The sequence below is a fragment of the Panthera tigris genome, chromosome C2 (genome assembly GCF_018350195.1).
Source record: "Panthera tigris isolate Pti1 chromosome C2, P.tigris_Pti1_mat1.1, whole genome shotgun sequence".
NCBI classification, from domain to species: domain Eukaryota; kingdom Metazoa; phylum Chordata; class Mammalia; order Carnivora; family Felidae; genus Panthera; species Panthera tigris.
This window is the reverse complement of record NC_056668.1, coordinates 7,251,026-7,276,294: the sequence shown is the minus strand read 5'-3', so window position 1 is coordinate 7,276,294 and position 25,269 is coordinate 7,251,026. Positions and strand designations below refer to the sequence as shown.

At 46.1% G+C, this 25,269-nt stretch overlaps 1 protein-coding gene across 8 annotated transcripts in view; it reads left to right on the top strand.

Moving 5' to 3' along the window:
• The window catches only part of KCNJ15 (potassium inwardly rectifying channel subfamily J member 15), a 76,978-nt gene extending 57,016 nt beyond the window's left edge, over positions 1 to 19,962 (top strand). For 3 of the 8 annotated variants that reach the window (XM_042956878.1, XM_042956874.1, XM_042956877.1), the window contains 3 exons: positions 15,156 to 15,256; positions 17,066 to 17,173; positions 17,555 to 19,962. In XM_042956878.1, coding sequence (XP_042812812.1) covers positions 17,128 to 17,173; positions 17,555 to 18,702 — 1,194 coding nt within the window. In that variant the 5' untranslated portion in view covers positions 15,156 to 15,256; positions 17,066 to 17,127 and the 3' untranslated portion in view covers positions 18,703 to 19,962. Of the gene's footprint in view, positions 1 to 11,075; positions 12,257 to 13,648; positions 13,874 to 14,796; positions 14,876 to 15,155; positions 15,257 to 17,065; positions 17,174 to 17,554 lie in introns of those variants that run through there. The other 5 variants (XM_042956879.1, XM_042956875.1, XM_042956876.1 and 2 more) reach the window with 4 other exon arrangements.
• The last annotated feature ends 5,307 nt before the right edge of the window (positions 19,963 to 25,269 follow it).

Sequence of the window (25,269 nt, the reverse complement as noted above, 5' to 3'; positions counted from 1 at the left end):
CACAGAACCCACTTTGGGTCTTCTGTCTCCCTCTCTCTCTGTCTCTCTGTGTCTCTCTCTCAAGAATAAACAGGAAAAAATAATAATAAAGCACTGGATTCAAAAATGTACAGTCCCCCACCCCCACTACATACACACACACACACACACACACACACACACTAACACTTTGGACTTACAGGCACAACACATACACTTTTGTACATATATGTACTAATACACATATACAAGTAGGTACTAACATATTATGCACATTTTTTAAAATGCACAACATATAAACAAACGTTGAAAACAATAAAGTACAAACTCAGTTTGAATACTTCAATTCTGTCCTTGCTCTTGGATCCCTGAGGCACAAAACGTCAGAGACTCCTGCTCTGAGAACTCAAACAGAGGGCTAGCGCTCAAAGGTGTCTTAAACATTTAACCTCTGATGGCCAGTGTGCAGAACAGGAAATAATTGGTTAGGCTCAACTGAATATATTTATGCCCTCATGCTTGTCAATTTTATCAGCGTGAGAAACCTAAGACCCATTTTCTCTTTAAGGCAGGATCGATCTTGTAGGCTATTCTTTGAGCTATGACTCAAGTCTAAATCTTCACTGGTAGTTCAGTGATTCAAGGTCACTGGCATATTTGTACCCTCTTCTCTCTGACATGCCAGGCCTTGGACTGGCCTCCCCTCTGACCCACAATATCAGACAGCATATCTTTAAATGAGCTTCAGCAGATACTAAGTCTGGACGGCCGGGAGTTCACTTGCATGATATCTTCGGCCACCCCACTCTTCCTCCAACATTACGTCCCTGCCATGTGGCAGTCCTTGTGTTGGCCTTGGGGTTAAAAGTAAAATGAAATACCCATGGGGTGCCTAGGTGGCTCAGTCGGTTGAGCGTCCGACCTCGGCTCAGATCACGATCTCACGGTTCATGAGTTCGAGCCCCGCATCGGGCTCTGTGCTGATGGCTCACAGCCCGGAGCCTGATTCTGATTCTGTGTCTCCCTCTCTCTCTGCCCCTTCCCCGCTCATGCTCTGTCTCTCTGTCTCTCTGTCTCGCTCTCAAAATATACATAAACATCAAATTAAAAAAAAAGTTAAATGCAACACCCCCTCGCCGAGCCTGGTTTAAGGAGAAAGAGGGGTCCCAAACACAACTGTACAGCCACACTTAAGTGTTACTGTGAGGTGTGAATGACTTACAAAAGGCAGCAGAAAGGAACAAGGGGAACTCTCCCTGGAAGCTGAAGGAGGTGGCGTTTGAGCGGGGCTTTGAGGGATGAATAGGAGTTTGCCAGACATAGGGCACAGGAAAGGAATTCGGGGCAAAGGCGTGGGGCAGGAAACCTGTTGGGTGGAATGCAAACTCTTCCCACCCAGTCGATTAAATGAGGCCCGAAGCTGATGTGGAATAATAAGCCTGGACACTTGCTGAACACTGGGTCCTTGGGGTGGTACAATCTAAACGTCTCTGAAAGTAAATTATTTCGTATGGTTTGGCCACCACAGCATGTGGAAAGTTTCTCGGTAGGGCACAGTGAGTACTTCTCATTTACAGTAAAACCTGGAATGTTTGGGAATGGTCTGTACTAGGGAAATTGAATTTTCAGATTAACTCCATAAAATGGAAAGTCTGGTTGACAAACCCTCCTAATTTTGTTCTCCTTTGAAGAGATAACTGCTATTAACACGTTAGCTGCATTTCCATTTTAATCTTACCTAGAGAGGGAGACACGGAGCAAACACACTGTCCGTCCAGCTTTATCAGCTTCCTGTTTTCAACGGGAGACGTTTAGTGTTTTGCCATGGTTTTTAAAGACTGCACACTGTTTTAGCTTATACATATTTTACACATGTAAAATCGTTTCTTTCTTTTTGGTGATGCGGCTCGATCTGAATGTTTCAATATTGTGACTAATGCAGAAGACATTCTTGTACCTAATCCCAATTCGCACTTCTTATTAATTCTTAGACAGAAAGTCACTGGGTCAAAGGGTAGAAATAAAGAGTTTAAAAAACAAATTTAATGTTTATTTATTTTGGAAGGAGTGAGAGACAGAGCACGAGCAGGGGAGGGGCAGAGAGTGAGGGAGACACAGAATCCGAAGCGGGCTCCTGGCTCTGAGCCATCAGCCCAGAGCCCGACGAGGGGCTCGAACTCACAAGCCGTGAGATCATGACCTGAGCCAAAGTCGGAGGCTTAACCGACTGAGCCACCCAGGTGCCCCTAAGTAAAGATTTTAAACTTTGGGTGTAACTTTGTCAGTTTCCACCAGAAAAAGCCACGGCGAGTGACCTGTCTGAAGTCGTCTATGAAGCCGTTCATCTCTGCATGGGCGACAAGATGGGCTGACATGTCTCTAAAAATCTGTGATGACTTTTCTTGGACCAGTGGCTTCTAGGTCTCATTTGCCAGTGCCTCCAACTCTGCCAGTCCCCAGGGCTGCCCAAGGCTCAGACGGGGACTGCTTCTCCCACACTCCGTGTCCGGGAGAATCTCATCCACTTACACGTTTCAAATTCTATTTGCAGGATGAAACATTAAAAGCATCCCTCCTGCCCAGCCCTCTCTTGTGAACATCAGCCCAGACCCCAGGTCTTACCTCTGCTTAGGTCTGTCCTGCCCATACCCCGGAGCGCTCCCCCAGACCTCACCCCTGCAGGGGCTGGGTCACCAGGGGTGAGCTCCGCACACATATACCATCCAAGTGTTTGAACAGCACGGGTGTCTGAGAATCTATGAATGATTTTTAAATTCTGGTGGAAGATCCCGTCTCCTCTGAATGAGTATGTTCATTTTAACACCCCTCCCCCCCACATCCCATCCCCCTTATCTTCATGCCCGGAGGTCAGGAGTCATTTTGGAGACCTCACCTGCTCCCTGCCCCCCACCTGTTACAAGTGCCTATTGACCCTGTCTGGAAGAGGTAACTCAGAGCCCCCCGCTCCTCTCAGTCAGCTGACGCTGTCCTTGTCCACGCACCGGTATTTATAGCTTGGATTACCGAAAGCACCAGCTCTCCAGCCTTCCAGCATCTATGCTAGCCTCTCCCAACTGATTCTGCATGTTGTGTCAAACACGGTGACTTTAAAAGCCAGGGTGGTCCTCTCTTCCTTGACTGAAACCCTGAGATGCTTCTCGTTCCCCTAGGATGAAGGCGATGTCCTCAAGGAGCCCCCAGGTCCTGCGAGGCGTGGCTCTGCCCCGAGCTCCTGCCTGACTCTGCTCCGGTCCCCTACTCCCTGGAAGGTGCAAGCTCCGAGCCACCCGGGGCCTTTGCAGACACCGTGTGTCCCTCTGGCCGGAACGCTCCTCTCACTCCAAGCCCGCTTACCTACCTGCCGAGTGCTCCTCAGTCTTTACGTCTCCCCCTTAACGCCAGGGAAGCCTTCCCGGGACCCCAGACTAGGATGTATGACACAGCCCGGGTTCGATTCTCCCATCCGGTCCTGAATTTCTCCCGAAGGCTTCCCACAAATACCTTTAAACATTCCTCTCCTGGTTTATCTAATCCCTCCCTTCCCTGCTCTATCATCAGCTGCCTGAAAGCAAGAACCACGCTGGTCTCTGATTCCCTGCTGGAGCTCCGGCACCCGGTGCCGAGCCTAGCACATAACAGGTGCTCAGTGATCTCTTGGCGTTCAGATGAAGGAACGAGTAATGAAATACCTTCAGACTTTCCACCTTTTAAATGTTTTTGAAGTGTATGTCTATAAAGGTTGCTGTTTGGGGCGGGGGGGAGCAATGGTTTTTTATTCGCTGACAAGAACTTGCTATAATCAAAGTAAGAACCCTCCGCTGTCGTCTGTGTGAACCAGAATTTCCTTTTGGTACGTCGTATTCCGTACATTTTGTTTATCGTAAGCACCTAATGATAATAGCTCTTATATAATTAATTAGTGTGTGCAGGCAGCACGCTATGGTGCTTTATGTACTATAACCTCACACGGCCCCATCATGTGTAAGAATTTTCAGTGTCACTATTCCGCACATGAGAAACTGAGCCCAGAGGGGTTAAGTAAGCTGTCGAAAGTCACACAGCTACTATTAACAGAAGCAGGACCCTGTACTCTTAACCTTTATGCTGTTTATGAAGAAAGGCTTTTTTTTTTTTTTAAGCCCAGAGGAGGTAATGTTCAACCTGACTTTTAAAGAACAGGCGGAAATTAACCCGAGAAGGGGAGAATGAGAACCTTCAGGAAGGAGTGGCAGGCGGGAGACAGGAGCCCCGAGGGCACTGAACTCGGGGGGAAGAGGCCACGATGCACCCAGGCTACATCCTGAAGGGAAGAAAGGTAAAGCGGGAGCAGAGCTGGAGACTTTAGCTTTGCAAAGGTGAGCAAGGCTTATCCTGGCAGCCGTAGGGAGGATTTATAAAGAGGAGTGTTGTCAGAACAGCTACTCTGTGCATGAGTAAGCTTTCTTTCTTCCTGGCAAGAGTTATGATGAAATCATGGTAACATAAAGTTGCATGTGCCCGAATAGTACATTTACTGTAAAAATCCAGCTTCACAATTCTGGGAAATGCAATGTGTCAGGCTCTGAAGACAGCAGCTCCTGTGTGTTTCTGAGCTGTCGTTTCCCCCTTTGTTTCCTCGTCAGAAGATACCGTAGGGTGGCTTCCTAGTAAGGGGTGAGGGGGTGTCTCCCCACGGGGACCGTCACACGAATCGTTCCGGTCGCTGCCAACCCCGGGCCGTGCGGTGATGTCCCGCCGGATAAGGAATGGACTGTGCTTCTGGTTGTTCGGTATCCCAGCTACTCTTCTAGAAGAGGCAAATCCAGTTACAAGGGTCAGGGGCGTCCCTGGGGAAATCAGTCGGGGAGGATTTAATACATTGGCTTAATTTCTGCGACAGGACCAGCACGTGGGGCCTCATGCACAGCAGGGTTTAAACCCAGGTCCATGGAGTCTGGGGAGGCTAGGGGTAGAGTGTCCGTGGCCTAGGCTGGGGCGGGGGTTGGACGGTTCACCCTCAATCACCTGTAAGCAAAATGTATACTTTTTTTGCAACCCTTCTACCCCCAACTGGGATTCGTTCACAGGGGGAATCGTAGTATTTCCGCTTTATGTACAGTTGTTTCCAAGATTCGAAACGCCATTTCTGCTCACTGCACTTTCAAAACATTAGCGCTTATTAAATAATGCTTGAAAAAGAAGCCCAATTTTGTTTTTGTAAATGCTTTAATGAGTGCCTTTTACTGTCACCGGTGTCATTTGTAATCATATTTCTTTTTTTTCTTAATGTTTATTTCTTTTTTGAGAGTGAGAGAGGGAACAAGCTTGGGAGGGGCAGAGAGAGAGAGAGAGAGAGAGAGAAAATCCCAAGCAGGCTCTGTGCTGTCAGAGTCAAGCCCGACATGAGGCTCAAGTTGATGAACTGTGAGATCATGACCTGAGCCGAAACCAAGAGTCAGGCGTTTAACTGACTGAGCCATCCAGGCGCCCCTGTAATCATATTTCTATCATTTTCATCTGCGTAAACCCATTCTGGGAAGGCAGTTTGACCACCAGGATCCTAACGCAGAAGTGGTTAAGGACCCCCGAGCTAAAAGATGAAAACTGAGACCGGCTAGCTAGACTTTCTGATACTTTCTGGTGAACCAGGCATGAAATGACCCCACTCTCTGTCATCCTACAATGGTCACATTAGTCAGCAGGGTTCCCAGTACCGGCTGCTCTTCTAAGAATGTCGTCTGTGCAGTAAACTTGTCTTTACATTTTTTGACCTTCTGAGCTACCCACGAGCATACATTTGTTCTTCCCTAGAGATGCCAGATTCAGAAAATAAAAATATAGGTCTCTTGGGGCGCCTGGGTGGCTCAGTCGGTTGAGTATCTGACTTCAGCTCTGATCATGATCTCACGGTCTGTGAGTTCGAGCACCGTGTCAGGCTCTGTGCTGGCAGCTCGGAGCCTGGAGCCTGCTTCCGATTCTGTGTCTTTCTCTCTCTGCCCCTCCCCGGCTCGTGCTCTGTCTCTCTCTCTCTCAAAAATAAACATTAATTTTTTTAAAAAAAATATAGGTCTCCTTTGTACTATATCTATATAGTACATATTTATGGATTTCAGATACACAACAAATAATTTTAGTGTAAGTATATATCAAATATTGCATGGGACATGGTTATAGTAGAAAATCATTGGTGGTTTGCCTGAAATTCATTTCTGACCGGGAATCTCCTATTCTACCTGGCAACCCCTAAAATCACCAAAATTGGGCTGATAGTCCTCCAGCTAATTAACTATAGATGGTTAGAAAGTGTCTTCTTATACTGTTTACTGATGGAGATTAGTAACTGCCAAGGGTCTCAGACTTTGGATGGAAAGGGATTTTGAAGTTTGAGATTTTCTTATGATCACTCAGTCACCATAAGCTCCTATGTTTTCAACTTTGCAACAGGCAGACAGCTCAGAAATATGACCATTCCTTCAAGTCATTTGACCACAATCCAAGAATTTGGGTATAAACTGTGTTCCCCTGAGATCCTGTGATATCCAGTTTCTCTATCAGAGAAACGTGGTCAAAGTTTAAGCCGACAGTGAGACTGAATTTCAAAATCTTTTGACACTGATCCCATTGTTAAGTAACTAGGTTCCAAATCAAGCAAAAGCCCTAATTTCCTTTGTCTGGGACGAGATTCCAATTATGATAATGGTGTGCGTGGAAAACAACAAGGAGAAGAATTCCACTCTTGTGTCCAGGTGAATCACCCCCGAGGCCATTAATCATCAATTGATAGAGACCAACAATTCCAAATTTATTCTAAACAGAAGAAAAAGTAGTCCGCGTGCAGCCAGAAAAACAAGGCAGCCTGAAATCGGTATGTAGATTTATAACGTGATACGCTTTTTTATATCTCTATGCCTTTATTATAGTAAAAATATTATGTGTGTGAGGCAAGGAAAATGGGAGGGGTTAAAGGTGGTGAATTCAGAGTCTGAGGGAGTGAGAGACTCATTAAGGGGCAAATCAACGTGAAATTTTGCCAACTATGTAATGATGCATTGTAACAACACCGAGGTGCTCTGCGAACAGTGCTGAGATGAAGGTTACGGAAAACGAACCGTCCTGGCTGGCTTCCCATTTTTTTTCCTTCCACTTTTAATGCTCCAGCCATGCTCAGCTTGAGTTTTATTAAACAGAATACACCAAATAAAAGATTTGTTTCTCTACGAGTACTGTCGGCAAAAGCAGACGCGTTCATTCTAATGTGTTCCAGGTTACGGTCAGACAAACCCAAACGCTCGGCATTCTATTCTCTTTGGCTAAAATCTGAATGGGACCCTGTTGAGCCGCCTTCTCTGTGTTACATTTGAGCTCATCCAGACAAGAAGAGTGAGAATCCACGAGTTAAAGAAATCTCTTCCCCGAAGAGAAAACCGGGGGCAGTGCGTTAGGGAGGCTAACGCAATACAATTCGTCTTGGTTGGTTGTTTTTTTTTTCCCCCCAGACATAAATTTTCCTGTTTTACCAGTCATTCCACAACAATGCACATCCAAGCCATGCTGTGATTAGAGGGGAGCGTATGCCTATTACCCAAGTTCTTCACATGTCGGAGCACGGAGAGACGAACGGTGGTAAACCAAAGGAAATTTCCATTTGCTTTTTAGCTGTTGCACTCTCTTACTCTATAGGAAAGTTAGCTGTTATTAAGTAATAACGTTCAGCTAAGTTGGTCACTTGTAACAACAGACAGATGTATAATGTTTTATTTAGGTTAGCCAGCTCTTTCACAAATAAAGGGCTGGAAATTAAACTGTCTTTGCAAAAATATTCTGCAAATGATACCTCTGCCTTATTCCAGTGCTCAGATTCTTTGCCATGGAAAATGGAAAATGAGTCTCCTGTTGAACCCTGTGTCTGTTTAAACTTGTTTTTGCCGAGCAGAGAAAGGTTGATGTTCTATGGAATGAAAAAAATTAAAAAAAGAATCTGCATTGAGGGGTAAAGTGTATAACTATGCAAACCACATTTAGGGATGGAAAAGGATTTTTTTTAGTACTTATGGAATTTGAAACAATAATAATGGAATGGAAACATAGGGAAAAGTCTAAGTATTTGACCACAGCGGCAAATTGGATCATTAGACACTCACATGCAATGCAAAACGCAGGATTTGTCTTTGAAGGAGTACTTGTTGCTTTTCCAATGGATAATAGGGCACAAGAAAGACCTCGTCAACCCACCAAGCCATTGCTGACAAGCTCTGGCCATATAATCCTTTGGGAAGTTGGATTCTTCTTAAGACCCAGGTTTTGGGGGCAGCGCCTGAGAGATTGTGATTCAGCAGCTGAAGTGTGAAACTTAATTGACATTTCATTTATTTTTTATTTTTTTATTAAATATAATTTATTGTCAGATCGGTTTCCATACAACACCCAGTGCTCATCCCAAGAGGTGCCCTCCTCAATGCCCATCCCCCACTTTCCCCTCTCCCCCACCCCCAACAACCCTTAGTTTGTTCTCAGTATTTAAGTCTCTTACGGTTTGCTTCCCTCCCTCTCTGTTTATAACTTTTTCCCCCCTCTTCCCTTCCCCCATGGTTCTCTGTTAAGTTTCTCAGGATCCACATAAGAGTGAAAACATATGGTATCTGTTTTTCCCGGCCTGACTGATTTCACTTAGCATAACACCCTCCGGTTCCATCCCGCGTTGCTACAAATGGCCGGATTTCATTCTTTCTCGTTGCCAAGTAGTATTCCATTGTGTATATGAGCCACAATTTCTTTATCCATTCGTCGCTTAATTGATATTTCAAATGAACTTCGAAGCGATACTGATGCTGCAGCTTTTGTGGGGGGTGGTGCGGATTCACCCCCTTCTACGGTACCGGTCTTCAGTGTCCATTGAGGTGAACAGCGCATCGCAAGAGATCTCATGGCAACACAGACAGACGCCTGCCCGTAAGATGGATGGACAGGCACAAAGCCTTGCTTGCTTCCATCCTGTTTCCCCCCAGATACAAAGTGCAGAGTTTAAACTGAGTCCGCACTCCTCGGACTGTGCTAGAAATGCCGGGCATAGCTCAGCAGGACTTCTCAGACCCTGTAACACACAAACAGGAGGGGTCGGTCTCCAGTGGGTAGAGATTGTGAGCTGTTTGGCTGCTTGGTAGGCAAAACTTCCCCCTCGTTATCTGAGCACAAACCCCTTTATTTGTGGCACGCCTGCACCACACGCTTGGGGGAAGGCTTAACAAAAGACTGTTAAGAACTTTCAGCTCCAACTCTTTCGACCATAGAGTCTAGGTTCCCTCCTTAGGCCCACGACATTCTTGGCCAACGAACAGAATGACACCCACCATTCGGGGAGGAGACTTCGGGGAAACTTTCAATCAGTTGCTTTCCTTTCCCCCCAGATTCTCATTCCCACCCCTCCCCCAAGACAATGTACCTGAACTTCCATCCCCTGGGGCCCTTCTCCTGGTGACTGAAAACTCTACTGGGCAGCTACCATAATTGTATATTTAACCCCACTAACTTTCTCTTCGTTCTTACACCAAAGGGCCCATTCCTTTGTTTGAAAGCGACGAACGTTTGAGACAACCCAATTTATGTGCTCGGGAATTTCCTACGTATTTTATGCAATTCATTAGGTCGTGCACAGTGTAGGTCACGCTCTCAAAGCGTATTCTCAAGAGGAGCGGGGCCAGCATCACCTGGCAACTTATTAGAAATGCAGATTCTCAGGTTCCACTCTAGATGCGCTGAATCAGGAGTTTGGGGTGGGACGCAGCCATGTTCCCAGACCTCTGGGTGATCTGAGGCCCACGGGAGCTAGAGACGTCATGGCGTAGAGACAAGAGGCTTGGAGCACAGGCTCAAGCAAACCACGTGCCGTATCCCAGTCTCCTAACCTGGCACCCTCAAATAATAGCAGTCCCTCTTTCAGAATCAATGACAGAATTCAAATTAATATGTGACACCTCTATACGGTCTGACAGGGTATCAGCAATAAATCAACCATAGCTACGTATTCTGTGATGGATGCTCACATGTAGTGAGCAGGAACTTCCATTATGCTCCATGAATGTTCATCATGAGTAGAGATGCTCTTTGTGAGTTGAATTTGATGACCGAGGGCCACAGTGGCCACGTGGGAACTTAGCTCTGGAGACAGGTCTAGTTTGCCAACAAGGTCCGCCATGAATGAACTCTGTGAACACGTGTCAATTACTTCAACTAAGCTTCGTTTCCTCCTTTAGAAAATCAAGAAAATACTTTCTTCATGAGGGAAAGGGAAGGATTGCATACAATACTGTCTGTCATTACTTTGGAAGGTTCCTGGTTCCTTTTAAGTAGTCCCTTTCCCAAATGAAAGCTGTCTGTAATGATAACGTGTGTCTCTCATCACAGATTATTCAAAGCCTCATGAGGCTTTGAAGAACAAAGAGGCGGCCACAAAATGAGCAGCGGACAAAAGTTTATTAGAATGTAAGATCAGAAAGAAGAATAGTAGGAAAGCTGTCTTTACAGAGAGGCGACATTCGAAAGTGTGTGAGGACTAGAGGCCAGGGTCCTTGTTTTGTAAGGTTCTGGTCAGCCCTCCCCCCGTTCTTCCCCCTGGTTCCTTCTCAGATTCTTCCCTCATTGGCCTGATAGCTCTAGGTGCTGGGGTGTCCGTTCCTGATTGGCTCTCATTGTACGAGGGGTGGTCTATGGCCATACTTAGGTCTTTGGTCAAATCCCTGAGGGAAACCTGAGGGGGAGTAGGTGGGGTCTGTTCCATTCTTAAGAGGAACCTTACTCCTGAGGGGGCTTGCTGTGATCAGACACTCCCAGCATGGTTCCAAAACAGGTGTTTTTGCCCACCCGGGGACCTCAGGTCCTAGTCTTTCCCTCTCGGCCTACTGAATCCTGTCTCCTCCTGTCATACTAAGACAAAAACTTACACTAGCTGTGTCCCTGTGGTCAGGCTTTCACTAGACTTTGCTTCAGTACCAATCAGTTCCAAGAATCCAGTGACTTAGGCTACAAGAGTTTTTTTTTTTTCTCACCCTTGTTGCAAGTTAGCCTCGGCTCAGCTGTAGCTGTAGCTGAGCCACTGGTGTCTCCCTTCTCCCATTCTCCAGAAGAAGGAGCTGCCCCATCCGAGACCCACCCGAGACCCTGCCAGGAGTCCGCCGGCTGCCTCTGTTCGGGCAGCAGTCACTGAGGCTCACACTCCATTGGCTGATGCAGTCACATGACCGCATCTGACACAAAAGGATGGAAACGGAGTCTCCATTTCCTACTCCCAGGGACAGACCCAGGGAAAGATTCGTTCTCGACGGACCCAGCCAAAAGGGACAGCACATAACTGGAAGCCACAATCAGCTACAACAACCAGTAGTCAACCACAGCTTTGTCGATTAGGATCCAAGTTCTTATGCTCAAAATATAGATCAAGACAGAGGAAACTCGGTGAAAATTTCCCATAGTCTCAACCGTCACTGCCCTTCGGATCCTTCAGATTTTTATGGAGGAGAAAGACCAATCATTCTTCCTAATCAAGCTCAGTTCTCAAGGGCCTGAGGGGAAAAATGGGCTTTCAGAATGAAGAGTCATTTCCCCGGCAGATAAGAACCAAAGAGCCACCCGTTGGGATCTGCTGGGAGTCAACTTTGTCCACCTTCTTCTTTCTCGGTAGACATGTCCATTGCTGAGACCACCTGGGAAAAGCCATGTGTGTCCTCAGCTGACACGGATGGAGTTGAGAATTGCGAGTCCTAGGCTGCTTTGGAGAGCGGGGAAGAATATGGCATGAGGCCAAAGCCAAAGGTCCCAGCACATGAATGTGAGTGGCCACAGTCACAGGATCCAAAGAGAGGATAGCCAAGCCTCACTGATTTTATTTTCAATTATTTTTAAACCTTTTGAGTTCAGTGAACCCCAAGCACATTCTTGTCGAGCATGTCTTTTTCTAGTTACTAGTTAAAACCGTGGTTCCTGAAAGTGAAATTTAATCCAGGTATTTTGGATTCATAGCGAGGAGACAGATCGTCCAAGAAATGTTTTGTTGGAAATATTTGATATCCAAGAAAGCTTTCAAAGCAACTTTTCCTATAAACAGGAACCTGTTTTGATAGAACTTAAGGTCAGATCCCCTCCAATTGCAGTTTTCGTCTGGAAATCCGAAGTCATGGTTTGATTTGGGGCCCATTCCCCTTGAAGGTATGCGACATCACTTGAGTTTTGGTTGAGGGATCCCTGCTGCCTCCTTGTTTTGTTATCAGCTGCTTTTCTGTGGCTGAAAATCAGTTCTTTTTCTGCCCACCAGGGAATACAGAATGAAGTATCAGGACGGACAAATTGAAAACTCTCAAAGCTGGACTCAACGGAGTGCTAAGTTTTTAGAAGGAATCAGTGGCGTGCTACGTAGGAGGGGGAAAATCATTCTTTCATGCTTTAAAAAATCCGTACTTATCGCCGGCCCACGAGGTGGATGGCATTCATCTACGAGCACGGTGGAGACTGGACATCTCTGGAAACTAACAACCTGATGTTCTCCGCGCCTGTGTGCAAGTGTTATTTCAGAACGTTCAGGGAGAGTGAGGGGATAAGGGTCTTCATCAAGAGGGAGAAGCCATCGCTTTCATTCCACCCGCCTATCGCAGTGTGGTCGTTTTCAACCGTGCACTCCTGGAACAGCAGCGTCACCTGGGAGATTGTTGGATGCAGATTCTCGGGCTCCATCCCAAAGCTACTGAAACCGGAAACTCTGACCCCTCCAGGTGATTCTGATGCAGCTAAAGCTGGAGCACTTTCGTCAAGGTGGCAGAGAGGGCAGGCACGGGAGCTTCACAGGGCCACTACTGCCTCATGTCAGCTGTTGGGAACTTGGGCGAGTCGCTCAACCTCTTTGTGCCTCCGTTTCCTCCTCGTGGGACTAATGACGGTGCCTGCCTCGTGGGCTTGGTGTGACGGTTGAGTACACGCGTGGAAAACACTGAGAACGATGGCTGGCACATGGCTCCGTACTGTTATCTATGTTGATGACGATGTCTATAATTTATCTGCAACTTTGTTTTATTATTGCCCTTGTTATTATTCATCTGGATCTTTCCCACGTTGGACCACTTCTAACTCTATTCGGACTCTCTTCGTGCTTATTACATGCATACCTATGTCTTCTACTTGGTCGGTGGCTTTCTGGTCATTTATAGACTGACTTCTCTCTGATAGGACAGAGTGTTCCAGCTCACTGTGGTTGATTTCTTTGATCACCCATTCTTTTTTTTTTTAATTTTTTTTTAACGTTTATTTATTTTTGAGACAGAGAGAGACAGAGCATGAACAGGGGAGGGTCAGAGAGAGAGGAAGACACAGAATCCGAAGCAGGCTCCAGGCTCTGAGCTGTCAGCACAGAGCCCGACGCGGGGCTCGAACCCACAGACCGTGAGATCATGGCCTGAGCCGAAGTCGGACGCTTAACCGACCGAGCCACCCAGGCGCCCCTGATCACCCATTCTTATAAGACCCTCTTTCTCTGCTGGCACTTTCTCCTCTCTGAGGAGGTGATGGGAACTCCCTTCAGTTTTTTCCATTCTCACTGTTTCGTCCTCAAGACTGGAAGTGTAGTTCGTCATATCACTACATACCTTTTTCAATGTGCCCGCTGTCTAGTTCTGTCTCAAAAATATGTTTTTCTTTCCTTTATCTCCAGAAAACAAACGCTACACACCGTAAGCAATAAATGACTTCATTCCATGTGTGCGTTATTGGCTTGAAGTAGAGAGGGAGGTTGACCTCTCCGTTCAGTAGTTTCAAGGACTACACTTTATAAAGATATCACCCTGCTAAGATTACATTCCCAGCCCACATGTCGGAACAAGATAATGAAAACCGGAGAAATATATACGATTTCCAGAGACTAAAGAAGACTCTAATGGTTTGTATGGAATATTGCCTGTTTGTGGGATGAGAAGAGGGGACGTTAGGGGAGCGTATCTTGTATCGCTCTTTCCATCCTTAGCTTTTGGAAACCGCTGTTGTTTCTTAACGCGTCAGAAGTGAAGCCGGGTAGATTGCAGAACCACTAGGGGAAGAATACCTAAGTCCGTGACATAAAATTATGTGGAACGAGTGTGTGTATGGACCCCGGAGTCAGTTTCGAGGACGACATCTGCTGCAGAATGCAATGCTGTCAGTTGGGCGCGCGTGACGACACGCGAATGGTGAAGCATACGGGTCAGATGGGTGGGTGCAAAGGAGGAGACGCAGGATCTTCACAAATGATGGTTACGGGTGACAATAGGGGCAGTGATGAAGAGAGCGTTTGCCGAGCCCCGCGGACACACAGCGAGAATCGAGTGTGCAAAGGGCCGTACGGGTCGATAACCGGGGCCACTGACGTGAGGACAGGGTACGTCTGGTAACTGTTCACAGTACCCGGCGGCCCAGAGAGGAAGTGGGAGGCATACGGGTGCCCCTGCGTGTAAGACGGACAGAAAGGTGGGGAGGTCTGCAGATAGCTACCTTCGGAAGAAGCAATCCAGAAGAGAAGGATGCAAAAGAGCCTTTCGAAGTGCGAACAGATTACGTTACACTTTGGAGGTCGAAGGGGCACGTGTGGTGTATGGACAAGGGCTCCGGTCTAGTTTTTAAAGGCTTTGGGCTTTGTTCTTTCTCCGCCGTGAGCCAGCTGTGTGATGAAGACCGGTCGCTCTGACCTCCCGGGTCGGTCTCCTCGTTTGAAAAATGTGTGTCAGACGCCTTGGGTTTGACAATCTTTTCAGCTCTGATGTTCTGTGACTCAACAGTAATAATGCATTTCCACAGGCGGTAAAAATATTCTAGACTCTTCCCTTCCAGTGCTCGGTGTTTACTTCCTCTGCACTTCCCCTTCCTGCCTCCCTGTTTGCTGGTCAGTTGAGAGTGGGCCTCAATGGGGGTGAGTTAACCCACTCTTTCCAGGGTGTTTTACTATTGAGCTCCCTCCACAGGGTGGGAATTCTGTAGGAAGGGCTGTGGTTGGGCCTTCGGTTTAATTCTTAAACCACTCCTTCAGCCTTTGGTCTACTCTGGGCACCTTGCCAGAATACCAGGGATTGGAAGGTGAACGCTAGGGCCCTAGCCCTGGGGCGGGGGGGGGGGGATGGTTAAGGGTCAGTCTCACCGGGTCAGTCTCTTTGTAAACACCTGTGAACGCCACGCGTCCCTCTCTCTTTCAGGCAGAACCAGCATCCCCTGGTAGCCAGGTGGGCGAAGGGGAGCGAGCACGTTCCACCTGCCTCGAAGAAGACGCCTTCTGACCTGCTGAGGGAGTGACCAGGTAGTAAACAGTCTGAGAGCAGATTGAGAGGGAGGGAAAACGCGTTTACCCCGTGAGTGTGGCCCCCCCAGCGGCTCTTTCCCACAGAGAGGTGCTGAACCCAAGACCCCCACCCCTCCCCCAGAGGCCGTCGGTCACGTTCTCCCTTTTAAGACCACCGATCTCCGATGGCTCTTGGTGTCGTCACCTCCAACACTAGATGGGCAGCAGTGCAACAGAAAAGAGCTCTCAGCAGAAAGAGGGAAAAGATCCAGCTCATCCCAAGCCTGGCCCGTTGCCCCTTTTAAAGGGAGGTTAAAACAGAAGCTTCATGGCACTGCCTTCACGTACACAGGGCCAACTTCTCCAGAATCTGGCAGACAGCTGAGCTTGAGCTTGGAGCGCCGCTCATGCCCGCAGGACACTCGGGTGTCACTCACTCTTGAAAACTTAAGCCTCTGTTTTTATTCCAGTGGATGGAATGGCATGCACTTTCCCCTGGCAGTCTCTCTCTCTCTCTCTCTCTCTCTCTCTCTCTCTCTCTCGCATGGGGTGCATGTGTCTACTTCCACATAAGCTGCATTTGTCTTACTGGTGCTCATGTTTTGAGCGTGGCTATGCCTCCCGGCATGGCAGCATGGCGTTTTGTTTCCAAACTTTCGTTGGGGTCACTTTCCTCTTAGTTGACTGAGAAATGCCGCTGAGGGGCTGATAAAGCCGAAGCTCATCCTGTGTTTTCCTTCTAAATCGACCTCCAAATACGAGGAAGAGGCTGCAGCAAGAACAAGACATTCTGAATAGCGTAGGGCCCTTCTCTGCAGTGAAAATGAAAAGGTAGCTTTCCTTCCCAAGGGGGGAGAAAAAAAGCATTTCGAGGGCAGCTCTGGAAATGACACGCTCTTCATGAAACAGGAAAATTAAAAAGTGCAACCACTTACTGAATCCCCAACAAGTGTTAGCTGTTAATGGATGGTTTCACTTTCCTTGAAGGGGTTTGCCCAGAAGATTGCTTCCAAAACTTCTATGGAGACAGTGCTGCTCTAACGGCAAAGATTCCTGCATGAATCACAGACCACTGTATTCAGTTCCTTTTTAGACAGGGGGAGGGTTCCTTTATCCTCCAAATACCAGTGAGGTGGGAAAAACCCATGCCGACCAGGTGGTGTTCTCCCGTACTCCCTCACATCTTTTTCAAGGAAGGTAGGGGTGATTTATTCCCGTCACGAGGCAGGTAGACTGGCCTCACACCCAGTCTGTTCCTGTCTGTTGATGCAGAGGGGAGTGTTCCCTGGGACTTAGCGCGGGAGCCTGACGTGTCTTCTAGGTGGGACTGTTCTGCCACGGCGTCGGATGCCTGCCCTTGCTTACTTGTTGTTTAATTTTTGAAAAGAGGTTCCTGTGATGGTTCTAGTTGGTTCTAAAGGAGTAATGCAGAAATTTGGGGCCATACCTAAATGTCATGTCTAACGTGGGATTTTACAGCATTTTCCCAAGAATAACCAGCGTATCAACCGAGCTATTAAGAAAGTGTAATTATTCACTATGTGGTTGGTGTTGGTTGTTTGATAATTTAATGCTTTCCCATGTAATCAAGAAGTAGGAGAGGTGATAGATGATAGATTATTCACTGGGGGGGGGGGGAGTGAATTTCTGTTGCAGAGAATGCCACACGAAAGGGTAAGTTTTTAAAAAGTTTATTGATATTACCCAAGTTTTAAAAATATGGAGTAATATTCTCTATTGCTGCATCAACACTATCTTATAGATGGTATGTTTTAGTTATATCAGTACTGACCCTATGCTCGGTCAACTTATTTTTAAATTTTTCAGAATCGGAAATCTGTGGTAGCTGAGTATACACAAACATTCGTCATACTCTGTGGGGTAGACACATGTGTGTGTCATTTCACAACGAGAAGCTCAGCGTCGTTTTTGAGGGTGAGGCTTCGTTTTGGCAAACTTTCTGGTCATTATCTCATTTAACCATCACACAAACTCTGAGGAGTAGGTTGTATTCCCATCTTACAGATTAGGGAGCTGAGATCCAGAGAGACTGCATAGCTTGTCCCAGGTCACACAGCAAATAAATTGGAGAGTCAGCATTCAGCCCAGGTTTGCTTATCTCCAGATTCCATGCCCCTCACTCCACCCTACTGCCTTCCTCCAGAACTAGCAGACGAGTCTTGCCTTCCAAATTCTCCTTTCTTATATACGTCCGTATATATTCCTACATATTTCACCTGATTATCCTGTGTCTGTTTTCTGGGTGTCCTACCATCCGTGACAGTAATGGAACATCTTTCTTCGTCATCTCCTTAGGTGGTCCCAAGAGCCTGACAATGGACGCCGTTCACCTCAGCATGTCCAGCGCTCCCCTCGTGAGGCAACCTTCAGGAGCTGGACTCAAGACCAACAGGCCCCGAGTCATGTCCAAGAGCGGGCACAGCAATGTGCGAATTGACAAAGTGGATGGCATATACTTACTCTACCTTCAAGACTTGTGGACCACCGTCATCGACATGAAGTGGAGATACAAGCTCACCCTGTTTGCCGCCACGTTCGTGATGACGTGGTTCCTTTTTGGAGTGATCTACTACGCCATCGCGTTCATTCATGGGGACTTAGAGCCGAGCGAGGACGTTTCGAATCACACCCCCTGCATCATGAAGGTGGACTCTCTCACTGGGGCGTTTCTCTTTTCCCTGGAGTCCCAGACGACCATTGGCTACGGAGTCCGTTCCATCACGGAGGAATGCCCTCATGCCATTTTCCTGTTGGTCGCTCAGCTGGTCATCACAACCTTGATTGAGATCTTCATCACAGGCACCTTCCTGGCCAAGATTGCCAGACCCAAAAAGCGGGCGGAGACCATCAAGTTCAGCCACTGCGCGGTCATCACCAAGCAGAACGGGAAGCTGTGTTTGGTGATCCAGGTGGCCAACATGAGGAAGAGCCTCCTGATCCAATGCCAGCTCTCTGGCAAGCTCCTGCAGACCCACGTCACCAAGGAGGGGGAGCGGATCCTGCTCAACCAAGCCACCGTCAAATTCCACGTGGACTCCTCTTCGGAGAGTCCCTTCCTCATTTTGCCCATGACATTCTACCACGTGCTGGATGAGACGAGCCCCCTGAGAGACCTCACGCCCCAAAACCTGAAGGAAAAGGAGTTTGAGCTCGTCGTCCTCCTCAATGCCACCGTGGAATCCACCAGCGCGGTCTGCCAGAGCCGCACGTCTTATATCCCAGAGGAGATCTACTGGGGCTTTGAATTTGTGCCTGTAGTTTCTCTCTCCAAGAACGGAAAGTACGTGGCTGATTTCAGTCAGTTCGAACAGATCCGAAAGAGCCCAGACTGCACCTTTTACTGTGCGGATTCTGAGAAGCAGAAACTTGAGGAGAAGTACAGGCAGGAGGAGCAGAGGGAAAGGGAGCTGAGAACTCTTTTGTTACAACAGAGCAACGTCTGATGTCAGTGAACGCCCCGGGTTGAACCCTGGGAGCCCTTTCCGCGTCCGAGCTCCCTTAGAATGCAGAGGTCACCGTGAAAACGTGAAGGTGTGGATTCACCCTAAAAAGCTGCACACACATACAAAATCACCCCCCGCCCCTTGGATCTAGTGCCTAAGCAAGCATCGCCACGTTTGAGGAGTTCCTTTTCCAAAGCTTTGTCTGCCGCGAACTCTCAAAATTCGTATTTCCTAAAATGGGGCTACATTTCCACAAACTTGATGTAGGGCAATTGAAATAATGTCCTGCCGGGTGGACAGACAGTTAGCAATGCTGGTATTGAAAGGAAGTGCATTTCTATACAGGATATCAGCCATCATATAAGGTATTTATTCAAAACAATTATCAAAGACGTTATGGCCGAGAGTTGAAATGTGGTTCGGTATTCCTTTATACCATTGCTTTAAAGCACCCTCTTCTTTTCAAGGAGAGAAAATGCTATATATACAATGGAAGCTACTGGTAATACATAAAAAGGGGCAAGGGACTCTGTGCTCACAAAAATCATAGTTCCGTTTTTGCCTTTCTTCGTTGGATTGAATTGTAGGAGTGAAATTGATCAAACCAGGGGTAAACAGTTGAGAAAACATACACAAATGGACTTGATGCTATTAATTTTTTGGTCGGAATGTACTGCTATTTTCTATTCAACACCAGCAGCATCAGCACCATCTGGGAGCTTATTAGCAATATAGACTCTCAGACCCCATCCGGACTTAGAGAATCAGAGGCTGTCCCTTAACAAGACCTCCAAGTGATTTGTATACAAATGAAAGTCTGAAAAATGTCCACTCTGAAAGTTTTCAAGGGAACTTTCTGAAGCCACAGGACCCCATGGGTCCCAAACCCATTTGGCCCCCGGACCCATCCTTCTTTCTTCAGCTTGTTATCATGGGCCAATATTTTTGTCAGCCATCTCCTTCCTCATCTGCAAAGGAAGTGCCACTGATATTCCAAGATTGAAAAAGTTACTTGAGAGGAACGGCTGTCATGCTAAAGCACATGCTTGTTGACCCTAGTTAGCACAAAAGAAAATGAAGCCACATTACAATCGGAAACTTGGTCAGATGTTGAAGTCCACGGGGTTGGATGGGGCCATGAAGAACACAAGGGGTGAGGATAATGAATTTGTATACAGATGACTCCTTGGGGCATGAACTTTGGTAATCTTATAACGTGTAAAGAATGCCCCCAGCATTTAAATAAATCTCATACAACTGAGTCTTACAGGGGTAACATTTTGCTCTTGGGAGAATCTAGGGGCCAGGAACCACATTTCTTTGGGGCAAAGAATATACGTGGGGCCGGGACTAGCTAAATGTGCCACAGGTGAATTCTCATTTCATTCAAACTGGGGTCAATTTGTGTATTCACTCAAGAAGAATGTGACTGTAAGTGGGGAGGCACTGTGTAGACATACACACGAGCCCACATATATGTACACACACGGGCACACACACACGCACGCACGCACGCACATCCTGGCTTTTCAAGCATAATTGTGGAAACGATCAATGAAAGATGTTTGCAATGAAGAGAGCCAGTCCTCAACAAATATGCTCATAGATGTTTTATTCTATAAAGATGGGGACACTGGGGCTCAGAAGAAAAAGGGAAAGCAATCTGGATTCGGGTTATCGGGGAAATGACGACACGGATTACAGCAAATCCGGCCCTATCTTCAGGCTACCACATTTTCAAATGTCCTTCCACGTAAGAGAAGATGTGGCTCACACATCTGACTGGGGGCTGAACACTTAATGCATATGTAAGAATAATGGGGGTAAAGTTAGTGATAGAGGGGGTTTAAAGAACAATCTCAATGTACAAGAGGCTTTTCTTTTATTATTCAGGAATTGTTTTTTCTCTTTCTGTTGATAATTTAATGGCAGATTGTTTTAGATCTTTATTCTCTTAACGAAATTGCATATACAGACATGAGCCCTTTTAGTTATTTTATGGGTTTTTTTTATTGTATATTGCGGTGTAATCGACAGGAAAATAATGCCACGGGCATGTTTACAGGTTTTCTACTGCACTATTAAATTCTCTTCATGGTATTTACATCAGTGCTAATTTAAATGTGATTAAGATGAGGAATCCTGCATACTTGCATAGTATTTCGTATATTGATGGAGCATGAGATGGAGAAATCTTTTGTGTGTCCATTGAGCTTATCTATTTCAGCCAAATCTGGAAGACTTGGTCATCTGATCTTTTGCACTACCCGAAGCAGCATCCCAAAAGCCAATACTTGTTCAAGTCGATAAATCATATAGTCATACGATATTTTGTAAATAGTTCTATACTTATATCTGGTTGAAACTTAGCATTTCCCAAGCATACTTACTTATTATCACTTGGTGCACAGCACTCTGGTGTTAACAAACTAACCAAAGATGTAGGTGGCAAACTTATTTGATTATATCTGGACGGTCTTTTGACTGAAACAGATTCATGCTCAACACCCAACTGAGAAGAAATCGAGCTAATGCAACGTTTTTGACCCAAAAAGCCTTCTGCGTTCTGGAACATGTCCAATGCATCAGGCCTTCTCAGTGAGACCATTCCAAACTGTCACGTTCCCTTTGAAAAACCACAAAGTCATTAGTGGCAAATCAGTGTAATCTGATTTATTTCAGTAAGAAAATATAGTGTACTTGCTTGGTACCTGGTAGCCAATGGTCCCAGACAGCAGAGACGAGATTCACTCACTGACCCTCCTCCGAAGCCACTTTTGGAGACGGGGTAGAGACACACATTGGTTTGCTTTCCCATTCAGGGGGAAATCACAGCACCAGATGAGACTTCAGAAATCTAAAATAACTGGCTAAAAGTGAAAAATGCCATGAATAAGGGGATCAGGTATTGAGATGAAATTAAACGATGATTCATTTGCTTTTTCTTTAAATCAAATTTTCGGGGCGCCTGGGTGGCGCAGTTAAGCGTCCGACTTCAGCCAGGTCACGATCTCGCGGTCCGTGAGTTCGAGCCCCGCGTCAGGCTCTGGGCTGATGGCTCGGAGCCTGGAGCCTGTTTCCGATTCTGTGTCTCCCTCTCTCTGCCCCTCCCCCGTTCATGCTCTGTCTGTCTCTCTCTGTCCCAAAAATAAAATAAATAAATAAATTAATTAATTAATTAAATTTTCAATTTCAATTGATGGCGATTTTGATGCCATTAAATGCAAATTAAGAAATATTAAAAAAGTGACACTTCTACTCCTGTATTATTCTTTTGTCCTTGCCTGGATCCTTTGAACTTATGTCATCTGGAGAAAGAAGGAAAGAGAGACAAAAAACATAGAAGACCGTAGGTCTTTGCTTTGGTAGCTCAGTCAAAGGTCATCATCCTCAGGCTTGGGTTTGTCACTGTGGTCAAAGTGTTGACATTTGACCGTGTGGTCGACAGTCTTGGTTTTCACTCTTGTCAGAATTTTTCTTTGCCTGTTACATATTTGAAACATGTATTCTGGATGCAGGTTATTTTCTCAAAGTTTTCTGGGATGGTGTTTTTTAAAATGAAATGTTAGCATTTCGAGTCTTGATTTCCACGTTCTGTGGTGCGCACTTGAATTGCAGCATTTGACTCTGGATACAGTCAAGATGCACTTCATTTTCTTCCTCCTGGAAGACACACTTGAAAGACTAAAGTTTGACATCTCACACTCCTCCTTGATTATTTGCATTTAACCCTCTGTGAACTTCAGTTTATCTTGAATCAGAATGCGTTGCCCACCCCAACTTGGGCCTGCGGGCAGTGATTTTCCTAGCCTTTAAGAGACACTGATGAATGAAGTCCAACTCTTTCCTGAAGCTTTCCACTAAATACTTACTGAAGAAGAAACGGAAGGCGGAAATGAGGTGTTAGCCACTTGACTTCATCTTCCTCCTCTGTCAGTTCTGCTGAGCTCAGTTTGCTTTCCACTTAATTTGTGCTTCACTGGCTGTTTTTCATCTTTGCTATCTACTCTATCAAGTCCACTTATTCTGTGGGTTAAAAAGAATTGATTCGGGAGGCACCTGGGTGGCTCAGTCAGTTGAGCATCTGACTTCAGCTCAGGTCATGATCTCACAGTTCGTGAGTTCAAACCCTGCATACGGCTCCGTGCTGACATCTTGAAGCCTGAAGCCTGTTTCAGGTTCTCTGTCTCCTCTCTCTCTGCCCCCTCCCCTGCTCACGCTCTGTCTCTGTTTCTCTCTCTCAAAAATAAACATTAAAAAAAATTATTTTTTAATAATTGATTCAAATTAGTAATTTGTGAACATTTCGACGGCCAAAATTTGGGAACGGGAATTTTTATTTTTCTGTTGGCATTTGCTGGTGTATAAAAAGTAGAAGACTGGGATGCCCGGGGGACTCAGTTAAGCGTCTGACCCTCGGTTTCAGCTTAGGTCATGATCTCACGGTTTTATGAGTTCAAGCCCCACGTCGCGCTCTGTGCTGACAGTGTGGAGACTGCTTGGGACTCTCTCTCTCCCTCGCCCTTTACCCCTCCCCCACTCATGCTGTCTCTTTCTGTCTCAAAATACATAAATAAAACTTAAAAAAAAAAATAGAAGACCAAGGAATAGCTGATAATTGCAGTTGATAGTTAATTCCTAATTAAATTACAATAATTGATTGTGGAAGTCAATGGACATAATTGATATAGGAGTACAAAAGCCAAAGGTATCGTATGGATAGGTAAATGCCATAGAACTCTGAGTAGTAATAATCATACCAGAGTGAGGAATGCTAGGCATGCTGTGTCTACAGAACATGTCTTGTATTCAATGATTTCTTTTTGTCCTACATCCTGCATGGACTTTATTAAGATGCTCGAAGTGTCCAGGGGCACCTGGGTAGCTCAGTCACTTAAGCATCTGACTCTTGATTTCCATTCAGGTCATGATCTCAAAGTACATGCGTTCAAGCCCCAAATGCGGCTCTGTGCTGACAGCCCAGAGCCCGCTTGGGATTCTCTCCATCCCTCTCTGTCTGCCCTCCCTCACTCATGCTCTCTCTCTCTTTCTCTCAAAATAAACAAATAAATAAATAATAACTTTTAAAAACGATGCTCTAAGAGTCCTGTATTCACTTTTTTCCAAAAAACTTACAAAATCACACAACCAATTAGAAAAACATTTCAAACTCAACTGGATGTCTTGCATATTTATTTGCTAAATTTGACAGTCCTGCAGAGAGTATTCACATAATCCCAAACTATGCCCATCTCTAGAAGAGCCCTTCACTTAGAAGCTACGGTTTTCATACAGCGGGCGGTAAAGAAAGGGAGTGTTCCAGAAGGATATTTTCCTGGCTTGCCCCCTTAGTAAGAGTACATTTCAGCAAAACACAAAGGGTCAGCAATACATTCCGTGTGGCGCAGAACAGCATGGTCTTCGAGGCTATCAAGGAAGGGCCTAGGATGATGGCTTCAAAGTCCTCTGCCACATGGTGGACAGGAATCCTAGTTCCCAAGCCCGTGCCAGAGAATCAGGCCTATGGTTAGGGTGGATTCTCCACAAGCACTGGGGGGAGGGCAGGGTACAGAGGAGGGGAGGCAAAGCCAAAGACATGGAAGTCGGCATCAAAGGCCATCTCCAAGCTTTTTCTCAGCAGGCCCACCTGATGATGGTCTTCACTCACCATGGTCTCCCCTTCATTCAAGGCCAAGCACCAGGCACACCCACACCCTGAGGACACCCAATTTCATCCCTCAAAAATATTCAAGTAAAGGTAGAACCCGCCCGGAGTTAGACTCAAAGGGGGCGCCTGGGTGGCTCAGTTGGTTAAGCATCTGACCTCGGCTCAAATCATGATCTCATGGTTCATGAGCTCGAGCCCCGCCTCGGGCTCTGTGCTGACAGCTCGGAGCCTGGAGCCGGCTTCAGACTCTGTGTATCCCTCTCTCTCTGCCGCTCCCCTATTCGCTCTATGTCTTTCAAAAATAAATAAAACGTTAAAAAATTTTTAAAATATTAGACTCGAAGGAAGCTACCACAATTGATTAAAGGGTACTTATCGCCTAAAAAAAATCAGAAGTTGTTGACTCTGAACTAAGAAATGTGACCCCTTAGCTTGTAAGTACTATTATTGTGATATTGCAAACGACCTTAATATAATGGAAAAAGTAAAAGGCTTCCAAGAAGGTGATAGGGAAGTTCAAAGGAGGGATTTTTTAAAAATTCACTGTAATTTAACTTTATTCTTTCATCTTTAATCAAATCTTAATATTAAGGATGTTGTATGAAATCAAATCACTACAGGAAGTATGACTGTATCAGGGACTTTTTACAAAAACAAACTTCCAGATCGCAAGAGGAAGCTGTGTTTGTGTGCGGACACAGAGTATTAAATAGCAGTTGGGACAGGAAGACAGGATAACAGCCAACTTGGATCTATTTTGGAAGAGTTATTTCGGTAGGGTGTCATGGAATTATAAGTTACAAAAAGTGTGTTTCACTCTGGTAAACAGACAGCTCCATTCCAAAAGGACCCATTCCAAGACACCGCTTAATCAAATTCACGAGAATGTTATGGAGAGC